Consider the following 14,018-nt stretch of genomic DNA (forward strand, 5'->3'; position numbering starts at 1 on the left):
ACTGGAAATGCAAATTTGCCAAAATAAATGTAACTTGATATGTGGATTTTACATGGATATAGAAAATATTCTTAATAAAGTTCAATTATTTCTCTTGACTGAAGAATGTGCAGTGAAAAACTGTCATTGATGTGTTCTATAAGAGCGAGGCCTCCTTTGTAAATGGCAATTCCACTACTATTTGGTTGTTGTAGGTTTTTTTTACATGGTTTATATTGAACACTTACATTCTCTTTTTTTAAAAAGTGCAGTGTTTCTTTAATAGTGGTTACCTTGGTGCCCAAATATTCAGCAGTAAGAGTTTTTTCCCCTTACAAATTACATAACATGATAAGTAATGTTTGCAATAATTCTTAACTTTAGTATGTAACTAATACTCTACAGCGGTACAAGGGAGGAAAAAATAGTACTCTCAAGAGTCAGAATTTCTTTATAAGTAAACTCTGATATAGATAGTATATGTGAATAATTCTATTCCTCTTTCGTCCATTGGTTTGTTAAGTTAACCATCATAGCTCTGTAAAATGTTTCCAAGTAGGCCAAACAAAATAAAGAAAAAGGTCACAGAGGATAGTACTGACAAACAGATCAATTAATTACTATATCTGTAGCCAATTTAGGTTTTTCATCAATAAAACAAGGCCACTTAAGGTGGAAAAGTGCAAATCTACTTTAGCGATTCTATTAGAATCAATTCCATGAAAAGGTATGTTATATCAAGTAGTATACTCAGAATAAACTTTAAAATAGTACTTACTGTCTAAGCACACTAAAACAGTATCTCTCTCCAACTGTGTTACATGAATGGAATCTAACTGTTGGCTGCCTTGGGGCGGGGGGAAAAACAAGGTTACAGTTATATAACATGCTTTAAAAACTAGAACTTAGAAAAGAAACCCAAACTCTGATTTTTTTTCCTGTGATTTTAAACTAGTCCACAAATACCCCAAAATAATATGTTCGTGCATTTATTTAACAAATATTTCTTGAGTGCTGATGATAAGTGCTAAGTACCATGCTTGGAGAAAAGGATACTGCAATGATACATTAAACTAAGACTTAAAAGAGGCTTAGAATAGGAATTCATTTTAATTGTTACAACTGTTGCCAATTCAAGGCATGGCATCAACAATCAACATACCTGGGAGACAGATTGGCAATCATTTGTTAAAATGGAAAAGCCTAATAAGGACAATCTCTGTTTTAGGGTCCCGTGAATGTTTACCCTCAGACAAAGTCCTAGCTCTCCTCAGGAAGTAATTTTGGATCTGCCTTAATTTTAGCCTAGACAATGTTAAAAGTGGGTAGAACAGTTTGCCTCTGGCATTAAAAAACAAAACAAACAACAAAACCCCTCACCCCTCACTCCCACAAATTCACAAGAGGACTCCCTGAACGCCCAGCCTTAAGCAGTGTAACCTCCTAATACATCATACAAAAGAAAGCAGTCTGCAAACTCACATTAGGTAATCATATGAAATGAGTTTCCCTCACTATTACCATATACTAACCAGTAAAAACAAGTTGGAGCTGTCTCCCAAACATGATCTTGATTTTTAAATAAACTGCCCCATAACCCTTCTTTTTAGCAATAAGTACATAATAGGAACACATTTCTATTTGGGCTGCTTATATTTCATGATAATAAAACAATGCCATTTGCATCTTTCTGTTAGGTATACCAGGAGGATATGCATCTAACTCAACCCAAAGCATTAATAAATTAGAAAGGTAGTTGCAGGTGGGGTGGGAGGGTAAAGAATATATTCCTATTTTATTCTACTGGAAATTATGACTTGGTCTCCAAAGACAGCAATAGTAGTCTGGGGCCTGCTGAAACTGGCTTGTACCGGACTGATCAATTTTCAGAAATTCTGCAAGCCAGATGACATCAAGTTGGTAGTCTGAAATGGGGTGTGCTGTGAGCATATATACCACAGAAATAGGCAACTGCTACAAACCAGGCTTCTCTGCATCCCAAGAGTGTCCTGTTAAACATTTACTAGGACACCGCTAGTTCATACTGATTCTGAAAGTGACATGCGTGCAGTTCTACATTAACTTCAATAGCTGGGTTGTATCAAAGAGTTCTTATAACTTAGCCTATAAATGATCAAAAGCCAAAGATATTTAATAAGAACTTTCAAACTTATGATACTTGTAACAGACTTCTCACGGTGGTAAAGAAGGCAACAGTGATCAGCAGTGGAACAGCTGTAACTAGAGCCTGCCTGACTTCCTGTGTAAAAACGGCTTGATAAATGCGGGGTGACAATACGCTAGCACAACAAAAACAGTAAACTGGCAAAATGAGGACCTTCTTCATTCTACCTGTTTTTTAACATGAATTCTTGATTGATTTGTTCTCATTTTAAAGCCTGAAAACAAACTACCTAACCCTTTCAGAGCATTCATCAAGACATGTCTGATAAAATCTTGGGCTAGTAAACCATTCTCAGAAGATGCCAGAGATATTACCCTGTATCTTTAGGTAAAGCTTGGAGGCCACACATAAGAAGCTTCTATTCAAGCGTGAAAAGTACCAGAACTCAATGATTTTAAGAAGTGTGATAGCAAAAAGAAAAGTAAATCTCTTTGCTTGAGAAGCTGATAAAATTTGAAAAATATCTTAGAAAACGTAATTATTTAGTAAATCCAAAGATTAACTGGTAACAACTAATACTTTCAAGTGTCAGGCATCAGGAACATTTTCCTTTTTTGCTAAAATACTTTGTATCAAATTGCCTCTGGCAAATAGAGATCATAAAGGATATGTACACAACCCTCTTACTTGGGAAACTATGTTCTGAATCTTTATTTGAAAGAGCCCACGCAGGTTGAACCTATTCTGCTAATTTTATAGGCAAAAGCATCAATATTTTACCATAAAGTAAAAAGCACTTACCTGCACCAATTTCTGTAAACCATGAAGATGCAGAGTTCAAATTGATTGTCTCAAACTGAACTACCTGATTTAATTCGGTGCCCTTGCTAATAGCTACACAGACCATAGGGTATTCCTGTTCTGGTATTACCAGCATTTCAAAAACATTCAAAGGACTTGGTAAAGGAAAATCAAAGTGCTGCAAAAAATAAACAGAAGTATAATTTAGAAACAATCTCCTCATTCATACTGTTGAATAAATTCAACAGAAAGGCTTTCATTTTCTTGACTGATCTAATTCTAAAAAATGACTACCTCTTATTGGCACAAAACCAGACATATAAATCAATGGAACAGAATAGAGAGCCTAGAAATAAACCCACACACCTATGGTCAGTTAATTTAAGACAAAGGAGGCAAGAACATACAATCGAGAAAAAAAAGTCTCTTCAACAAGCAGTGTTAGGAAAACTGGATAGCCTCATGTAAATCAATGAAGTTAGAACACTCCCTCACACCATATACAATAATAAACTCAAAATGGTTTAAAGACTTAAATATAAGATATAGCACCATAAAACTCTTAGTAGAAAACATGGACAAAGTATTCTTTGACAAAAATCGCAGCAATATTTTCTTAGATCAGTCTCCCAAGGCAAAAAAAACAAAAATAAATAAGCAAAAATAAACAAATGGCACCTAATTAAACTTAAAAGCTTTTGCACAGCAAAGGAGAGCATAAACAAAACAAAGAGAAAACATATAGAATGGGAGAAAATACTTGCAAACAACGCAACTGACAAGGGGTTAATATCCAAAATATACAAACAGCTCATATAACTCAATATCAAAAAAACAACCCCAATTAAAACATGGGCAGAAGACCTAAATAGACCTTTTCCCAAAGAAGACATACAGATGGCTTATAAGCATATGAAAAGTTGCTCAACATTGCTAATTATTAGAGAAATACAAATCAAAACTACAATGAGATATGGATGGCCTCACACCAGTCAAAATGGCCATCATTTAAAAAGTCTATAAATAATAAATGCTAGAGAGGGTGTGGAGAAAAAGGAACCCTCCTACACTGTTGGTGGGAATGTAAACTGGTGCAGCCACTATGGAGAACAGTATGGAGGAGGTTCCTTAAAAAACTCAAAATAGAGCTACCATATGATCCAGCAATCTCACTCCTGGGTATGTATCTGTAAAAGATGAAACCCTAATTCAAAAAGATACAGGCACCCCATGCTGTTCACAGTGGCACTATTTACAGCAGCCAAGACATGGAAACAGTCCAAGTGCCCATCGACAGATGACTGGCATAAGATGTAGTGTATACACACACACACGTATATGTATACACACACACACAATGGAATATTATTTAGCCATAAAAGAATGAAATATCACCATTTTTAGCAACATGGATGGACCTAGAGAATACTATGCTTTGTGAAGTTAAGTCAAAGACAAATACTGTATGATATATCACTTATATGTGGAGTCTAAAAAATAATACAAATGAATCTATATACAAAACAGAAACAGACTCACAGACATAGAAAAGAAAGGGAGTGGGTGAGGAATGAATAAGAAATAGGGGATTACCAGATACAAACTACTATACATAAAATAGATAAGCAACAAGGCTTTACTGTATAACACAGGGAAACATATTCAATATCTTTTAATAACCTATAATGGAAAGTAAGAAATATGTAACTGAATACTTTGCTTTATACCTGAAACTAATAACACAATATCGTAATACTTCAATTAAAAAAATGACTACCTCTAAACGACCATAAGGTTCAGTTTTCCATATAAACATGTTTTAGAGAATTGGCGACATTCTTCTTTATGGATGTGATGTTTCTAAAAGTTTATTAACATAAAGATGAAATCTTAAGAACACGAAAATCCCTAAACCAAATAAACACCTATAAATAACTATAAATGTGCTGACCCTAGATGGCAGTGATGGGATCTTATAATTTTAGGTTCAGTTATAGTGTTTTCTTTTTTTTTTTTTTCCATTTTATATTCCAATTTTATTTACCTTTTCTGAAGAGTCACAACATTAATCTACTGGGGATAATCTAGTTAGTATATTTGAAATTCCATTTATTTTTTCTATTGATATACACGTATTACTTGTGAATATAATACAGAATTTCCAGTGTTGTTTTAAAGGACACAGTTTAAAAAAATGAGAGGCATGATCTATAACTTCAAACCCAGGACAAATTCATAATTTCCAAAATAACACAGCTTTCCACTTTGTTCAAAAGAAATTAATGACATTATCACTGATGCAGAAACTCTAGCACAACTGTTACTCCTTCCTTCCTGAGTTCGGACGGTCTGAACCATCGCAGGATTCTCTCAGGGCCATCTAACCCTATGCATATCAGAGACGGGAGGAAGTCACTTCATTCCAGGGACTTGTGGGACAGCATACTTTAGTTCCACATCAAAGGCATACTTTACAAATTTGACAGTTAACAAATTTTACACTTTCAGGCATTCTGCCGAGAAAAGATTCTGGGTGACCTGTTGGTCTTTGAAAGTTGTTACCGACTTACTCTGGAGGGCTTTGGTCTGTATGTCAGCCTCCATCACGGAAATCAGCATATACCTAAGCGGCCATGTCAGTGAGCTTTAAAAACAGTTATAGTGTTTTCTAAAGAAGAAAAAGGGAAAGTAGTATCTACCTTTATTAACATGAATTTCTGCATTGGCTCATACCACTGAAGTAAAACAATTCCAGACTGTAAAGCTCCACAGAGGTATTTATGTCCTGTGTAAGGGTTTCTGACTGGAAAGAAACAAAACAGAAACACCCAAAACACTCAATATTTTTATATATATAAAAATGAAGTTTAGCTAAAAGCAACTACTAAGTTACACTCACCGAAAAGCTAACCCAGCTTTCTTTATAAAGGTAGTGCTGATACATGAGAAAAATCAATTAAATGTGGCCTGCCACTGATACCAAAATATGAATGGGGGCTTCCTGGTGGTGCAGTGGTTAAGAATCCGCCTGCCAATGCAGGGGACATGGGTTTGAGCCCTGGTCTGGGAAGATCCCACATGGCGCAAAGCAACTAAGCCCGTGTGCCACAACTACTGAGCCAGCACTCTAGAGCCCTCGAGCCACGACTACTGAGCCCACGTGCCACAACTACTGAAGCTTGTGTGCCTAGAGCCTGTGGTCTAGAAGAGAAACCACTGCAATAAGAAGCCCACAGACCGCATCAAAGAGTAGCCCCCACTCACCACAACTAGAGAAAGCCCGCGCTCAGCAACGAAGACCCAACACAGCCAAAAATAAAATCAATAAAATAAATAAATAAGTTTATTAAAAAAATGTAAATGGAAGAATAATCATTTGTACTGTTAATTTAGCTGATAAAGGATAATTAGTGTTTCTGTTCACTAGGAAGATAAGAGTGCAGAAAGTAAAGAAAGATGATGTCTTTTTCCTTCGGCTTTGTCACCCGTTCCTTTTCACTCTCTTATCTCAATTTTAATTGCATACATTTACTTCTAAACATCTTTAATATACTAAGTTCTTAAATACAGAAATAATATTTTAAGCACCAAAACACCTAAACTATTTTACAATATAAAGAGCTGCTTAAGTAAATGGATCAAAAGAGTGAATTCTAATAAGAAGGTCTAGGAGGCAACTGCAATCATGATTCCATTTTTAGTAGAGTAGTTTACAGCTGCCTAATTAAGACAAGATGAAAATAACTAATTATCTTGCAACTTAATAAAGATGTAAATTCCTTACCGCAAACCTACAGAAATTCACATTGGCCTTTCCTTCTCCCCAGTTTGATTCCCATCAATACTAATGTATCTGACCATAAGAGTAGTTTTTGCAGTAAGCTCTATCTCAATATATTTATGAGTTTTACCTCAGATTGTAAGCATCAAGACCTTTTGTGAGTCAAAGATACTGGCAATCTGGTAACACAGATGGAGCTGCGTCTCCCTGGGAAAATGCTCATGCAGTCTGCTTATAACTAGAGAGTATACTGTGGACCTATGCAGCACGAAGGTCATCAACGCTCAGGCTCACTGACTCAACAAAAAGAATAAACAGAACGTTAGGAGCCCAGAATCTGAAGTCATAGACCAGGTCTGATCCCAGGTTCTGCCACGAGTGACATAAGTATCATAAACGGTTTGAGAGTTAAGGGAGAGAAGATAATGATATAGCACATAATTTAACCTTGCCCCAAAAGAGGTCTGGCCTCGGCCTTCTCTTTTGGGAGTTAATCTCTAAGCCTCTGGAATGTCATGCCTGCTAGGAGTGCCTTTGTTTGCCTGGGGCCTTGGGTCCCTGTACACTTTAACAATACGATTTAGCGTGGGGGCTGGCAACACTGGAGAGCCTTAGGGTGGGGAGAGTGATGCCAGAAAGACCCACCACGTAATTTAGGGGAGGGGCTTTGGGTCGTGCAGAATCCCTTGACCTCTGGAGGGGCTGCATACCGAGACCAGCCACATGGACAACCAAGTATGCCTGTGGGGTGGAGCCCTAATAAAAACTCTGGACACTGAGGCTGCCGAGTCAGCTGCCCTCGTTGGCAACGCTGTGTGTATTGTCACACGTCACTGTCAGAAAAGTAACACGGTCCACATGGTGTCTATCATTCCACGGAGAGAGGACAAAAGAAGCTCTACGTCTGGTATTTCTCCTGGACTCTGCCCTATGCACTTCTTCCCTTGGCTGATTTTAATCTCTACCCTTTCCCTGTAATAAACCATAACCAAGAGGATAACCACTTTCAGTGAATTCTGTGAGTCCTTCTAGTGAATTATTGAATGTGAAGGTGGTTTTGGGTTTTGGGAACTCCCCAAACCTGAAGTGAGAGTGGTCTTGAGTGGACTGTTCCCTCTAACTTCGTAGTTAACCAATCTCCTGAAATAACAATGTTCATAAAACTCTAAGCAATAACTGTTAAATAAATGGTAAGTGTTACATGAAAGGTAGGATATTAGCAGAGACAGAGCCTTAGGGACGATGGTTAAAAAACTCGAGGAACGTTACACTCTGAGAAAGCATCAGGGCTACTGTCTTCAAGCATTTTTATGCCACTTCCCACTATACATTCCTGAGCTTCGATGACCCCTTAACTCTTTATTTAAAACAAATATAAAGCCTACCTTCTTTCATTTAATACTGTAAGACTCTACAGATAATTTTAAAGATGTTAAAAGTTCTAGTCATCCAGTTTGAGAAATAGCATTTACTCACCTATGCAACATTTGTGGCAGCCTTTTGTATCAGGAATCTTTGTCGTTAACGCGAACTTTCTGAAAACACAGAACACAAATGTACTGTATGGCAGTGGTTCCCAAACAGTGAGACGTCTGTGAATCCGTTCCATGAGAACCAGTCACGGAGCTTTAAAGACAACTGTCTGAAACTCTGACCCGAAACTGCCTGGTTTTACAGGGCTGAGGCAGGGCCTGGGGGTCTGTACTGTAAAGCTTCTCTGTGTGACTGTCATGGACAGTCAAGTCACAAAGCACGCATCTTTGAATTCCAGATGACATTTACTTTAGTGTAAACTACCTCTGACAATTAAGACAAAGGAAGTTTTTTAGTGGGCAAGGAAGACTGGCTGTTTTAAAAATAGACACTAATTCCCCTCACTCTCAGTAGAATCAAAGTATTCTGTACCTTGGTAGTATGCGGTCTGGAAACCTATGAGTTTGAATATGGGCAGCTAGTCCTGGTTTTTTGGCTTGTTCAAACAAAGCTATAAGATTATGAGAGTAGAGCTGAAAGCTTTTTCCTATAAAAGAGAAACGTTATTTTTATTAGAATTATTTAAAGCAGAGAAATACAATTTTCAAGCAAAAGAAGATAATTACCTTCTAAAATGAGGAGTCCAGACATGTTCAAAAAGCCAAGCAAAACAGAAAAACACAAACAAAAAAATCTAGTTAATATTATTTTGAAAGATAATAAGTAAAATGAGTTTTAAGAAAGTAGATAGTTGTGTTTCCCAATATATAAATTAGATATATTTTGACTAACAGGTGATCTGGGCAGAATATATGTAAACCTTAATGAAGCCAACATAGAAAAAGAAACTGCTAAACATCATTGTACAATAGATTGAGTTACAATGATACACATGTGATTATTTCAGTACAGCATGGAAAATTATATAACTATTTTAAAGATAACATTGAAATACTAAGTAAAGCAAGCTACTATTATATGCCATGTTATATAGGGCTACAATTATATCCTATCATTTATACAGGATAATAGGGCTACCATTTCCATATAATCAAAACCATAGCTATATTAAGAAGCAGGAGCTGGGCTTCCTAGGTGCCGCAGTGGTTAAGAATCCGCCTGACAATGCAGAGGTCACGGGTTCGATCCCAGCTCCAGGAAGATCCCACATGCCACGGAGCAACTAAGCCCGGGTGCCAAAAAAAAAAAAAAAAAAAAAAAAGAAGCAGGAGCTACGGGAAACATCTCTGGCTCCTTACTGTACATGACATGGTACTGTAACAACCCAGAATAGTGTTTATCATTTTACTACTAGAAAATATGAAAAAAACCCAAAAAGTTTGCAAACATCCTAACCCTAACCCCCCTCCCCCTTTACACATAACTAGCTACCTAGCAGCTAACACACACACACACACGTATGTGCGCACATGCATGGACATGCAGACCCTACACAGAACGCTGTCTCCTGTTGGGCACTGCTACCCATCTTCATCCAGTTCCACAGGTCATTTTAGCTAGAATATGGAAAGAAACCATTTACGGGCTAACTTCTCCCTGCCTCTCTACAGTTATTTTATAAATGTATAAGATGTACTCTGGGGGGGTTAAGTTTATTCCCACAGACGGGTATAAACAGGGATAAGAGCAGTAACAGAGTTAGAGGAAAATGACTGTACATAAATACAATTCAGAATTGTTAATTCAAAGAGATGTGGGCTTTAAGTTTATTTTCATAATAGTACTATGATACTAACTTTTTATTAAATAAAAGTAAAAAAAATTGTGAGAAGCATAATGAAAATCAAAGAGATTAAATACCCTTTTGAGTGTCTCAGTTTTTTCAAAGCTATTTATGGACAATTAGATAATATGCTCTTCGTAAACACTGTCATAAATATACAAATTCCTGAAGAATCTCTACCTGGCGACGGTCAGTAGAGGAGTTCATACGCACACACACATACTTAAAATTATGAAAATGACATTTCTTAAATTAGGCCACAATTCATAATGATCTATCAGTGAGTTAAAACTATATCACCAATGATGCTTTAAAGCATAAACAGCTGAAAGGTACACAATAATGAAAAGTCTGACGATATAGTAAAAAAGAGCTCGGACGTAATCATCACGTATCTATTGAGATACAGAGCATGAAAGAGTATCAAACAAAAAAACAAAAAATTGAATAAATTTTAAAATAATTTAATTATTCAAAGTGGAGAAAAGGATGAATCCTATTTTAATAGCTTAACATTAGGATTAAGGAACAGAGAGAAATAATTAACTATTTTGTACAGTGGTCCTACCACAGAGTATTATTCCAGGACTCCCTGCGGATACCAAAATCTGAGGTTGCTGAAAGTCACTTATACAAAATTGTGTCGTACTTGCATACAACCTATGCCCATCCTTCCATATGCTTTAAATCACCTCTAGATTATGTATAATACCTAATATATGTACATGTTATGTGAATAGTGATTCAGTGCCTGGCAAATTCAAGTTTTGTTTTTCTGGAACTTTACAGAAGCAAAAAAAAATTTCTAGCTGCCGTTGGTTGAATCTGTGCATGCAGACATAGAGGGCCAACTGTACTATCAGGATGAAAGCAAGTAGCGAACCTTTAGGTAGCCACTTACATCTAAAATGCAAGAAAACAGGTTTTGGCAGGTAACAACTGGCAAAAAAAAAAAAGCCTAAAACACCACCCACCCACCGCCAACAACAACAAAAAAAGAAAAATACAAACAACAAAGTTAGAATAGGTTGCTCTGAAACCCATTTGATTATTTATAAGACGTCAAAGCATTGGTCCAAGTTGGTTAATAAATATGTGGTCCAGAATAACGTGAATTCTACCAGCAAACATCTGTAAATCTACAGTTTTCTAAGTACTCTGGATATCTCACTTCATCCTCACAGCAATCCTGGGAGGCTGTTATTGTTCCCATCATCCTCATGTTACCATGAAGAAAACTGAGCTCAGCATCATGGATGGACTTAAGAGATTATCACACTAAGTGAAGTAAGTCAGAAAGAGAAAGACAAATATCACATGACATCACTTACAGGTGGAATCTAAAATGTGACACAAAGGAACGTATCTACGAAACAGACACAGACTCACAGACGCAGAGAAGAGACTTATGGTTGCCAGCGAGGAGGGGTGGTGGGGGAGGGCTGGACTGGGAGTCTGGGATGAGCAGATGCAGACTATTATCTACAGAATGGATAAACACCAAGCTCCTGCCATGAAACACGGGGAACTGTATTCACTATCCTGGCATAAAGCACAATGGAAAAGCATATGAAAAAAAGAAGGTATATATGTGTATAACTGAATCACTTGGCTGTACAGCAGAAATTACAACATTGTAAATCAACTACATCTCAATAAAAATAAATTAAAAAAATAAAGATACAATTTATGAAAAAAAAAAAAAGACAACTGAGGCCTAGAGACGAGACAGTGACTGGCTCAAGATTACAGAAAAAAGGAAGCAGCTGGATGGTCTGAGTCTTTCCCTTCAACTGCTGACTCTCAGGGGAGGCAGGGATGGGGACAGTAACAGAGACAGTGGAGCAGAGCACGGCCTCAGGGAACAACCACCGACACGTTCCCGAACTGTGTAACTTTGGGAAGGTATGGGAAGGTATGGGAAGTGCTAAATTCACTGACAACAGGGCCCCTCTTCAAAGTTTCTTCCCAGTCTACGTTGGTAAAAAACACCTTCAAGTCTCAAAGTTAACTATACGAGGTTATAATTACCCCAAATAACAACATTTTAAAATACTGTGTATTAAAATTACATTTCTCTGCTTGTCCATGGTATATTTTTCATGTTACTTTCATCATATACATACCTGACAATGACATTAAAGTATTATTGATAACATACAGCCAAGTACACTTCCGTGGAAATAACTAATAAGAAAAAAAAGAGATAATTAAAACTCTCCAATTTTCATTCCTTTACCCCTTAACCTCCAAATTCCAATAGTCTGTAAGAGCAGAAAAATAAGTATTTTCTATCTTTCAGTAAATTACCAAAACCTTATGGAAAAAAAAAATCTTTCAACATGAACATGTAAAGAGTACAATTTCACCCCTTTAAATATTTAAATCATAAATATTAAAACTGAGGCCCATATAAATTATTTAAAATTAAGATATTTCCTTTATTCAATTCACCCAAACGGATTTTTTAAGTTAAAACTCCTAAATTACCTGTTCCATCGTTGCCTCATGTAGCTCATTGAGATTCAATGTATAAATACCATCTTCAGTTCCAAAAATAATGTACTGATCTAAAACAGTTGAGAGAAATCACCAGAAGTTACTATCATCTTCTGAAATCATTCACTAAAATAATGGCCCTATATTTTAATGGTATTAAGAGTTAGATAGCCACCCACCCATCCAAAGAAAAATTATTTTCTAAAATCCATGCCACCTTCTTTACCTCTTTCCCTAACTCTTTTTTTAAAGTAGATATATTCTGTTACTAACTCTGCTTTATCTTACTATAAAATCCTTTTTTAAAACATAATTTTCACTACGTCATTTATTCAAACATAAGTGAATAAATGAGAAAGGAGGGAAATTGTCAGTAGATATTAAGGGCTTGTCAACGGATGCTAAAACTAGTCAGTTGAAAGTCTGATGAGCAAGAGGATATTTATAACGTCTCAGTGTGTCTCCACACTAATTACTCATTAATTAGTTTGGGAAATTAATTAATTAAGCAATTACTTAGAAGGGGACAAACAGGAACTTGGCAGAAGAGAAGGCTAGTAAACACCACCTTAACCCACTGGTCAGTGTTAATATCACCAGTATCTGGGCAAGCTGATACCATGTGCCTCCTGATGTGATCAACTGAAAGAGCACACAAACACTCCTGTGATATTCCTGCCCAAATGTATAACCTGATCTAAGCATGAGGGCTCATCAGACAAACCCAAATTAAGGGGCATTCTACAAAATAAGCAGCCTCAAAAACAGCAAGATCAGGAGAGAAAGGTTGAGAAACTGCTCCGAACTAAAGCAAACTAAAGACAGGGACCTACATCTAACATGTGAACTTGAACTGGATATTGGATTGGGGGAAAAAAAGGAGGGAGAAGATGATAAAAGACATTACTGGGATAATTAATAAAATTTAAATATGGACTGTAGATTAAAAAACAGTATTATATCAATGACAAATTTCCTGGTCTTTATAAAGGCACTGTGATTAGGTAAGAGATAATTCCTATTCCTAGGAAATTCAAACTGAAGTATAAGGGGAAGAGGGGCATGAGGTCCACAACGCACTCTCAAGTGATTCAGAAAAAAATGCACGTATAGATAGGAAACAGTAACACAAATGTGGCAAAAGGATGAACACACACACACACACACTACTATATATATAAGACAGATAATCAACGAGGATCTACTGTATAGTACAGGGAACTCTACTCAATATTCTGTGATAACCTATAAGAGAAAAGAATCTAAAAAAGAATGACTATATGTATAACTGAAACTAACACAACACGGTAAATCAGCTATACTCAAATAAAATAAATAAATAATCTGATGGTGAGGGTATTAAAAAAAGAAACAATTGATGATTCTGAGTATACAGGACTTTCTTGCACTACAAAATTTCTCTAACTTCTCTGTAAGTGTAAACTTACAGCAAAATAGAAAGTTGCAAATAACAACAACAACAACAAAACCCATTTCCTTACTGCTAAAAATTCTTTTTCTCTGTTATACCAACAGTGGCATTTAAAGCAGATAATTATACAACCTGTCTTTATGATTGTGTTGAGGTAGAAACAAACATTTCCTGAACACCCTCT

At 36.4% G+C, this 14,018-nt stretch overlaps 1 protein-coding gene across 1 annotated transcript in view; it reads right to left on the bottom strand.

Moving 5' to 3' along the window:
* Positions 1-14,018, bottom strand: part of MAP4K5 (mitogen-activated protein kinase kinase kinase kinase 5) — a 115,979-nt gene that overhangs the window by 8,273 nt on the left and 93,688 nt on the right. Inside the window, exons 22-28 of the mRNA XM_057723801.1 lie at positions 12,394-12,473; positions 12,030-12,090; positions 8,592-8,706; positions 8,163-8,221; positions 5,605-5,708; positions 2,906-3,083; positions 758-826 (exon numbers count right to left, since the gene is read on the bottom strand). Of these exons, the coding sequence (XP_057579784.1) occupies positions 758-826; positions 2,906-3,083; positions 5,605-5,708; positions 8,163-8,221; positions 8,592-8,706; positions 12,030-12,090; positions 12,394-12,473 (666 nt within the window). The remainder of the gene's footprint in view (positions 1-757; positions 827-2,905; positions 3,084-5,604; positions 5,709-8,162; positions 8,222-8,591; positions 8,707-12,029; positions 12,091-12,393; positions 12,474-14,018) is intronic.

Source organism: Hippopotamus amphibius, chromosome 2, assembly GCF_030028045.1.
Source record: "Hippopotamus amphibius kiboko isolate mHipAmp2 chromosome 2, mHipAmp2.hap2, whole genome shotgun sequence".
Classification (NCBI taxonomy): domain Eukaryota; kingdom Metazoa; phylum Chordata; class Mammalia; order Artiodactyla; family Hippopotamidae; genus Hippopotamus; species Hippopotamus amphibius.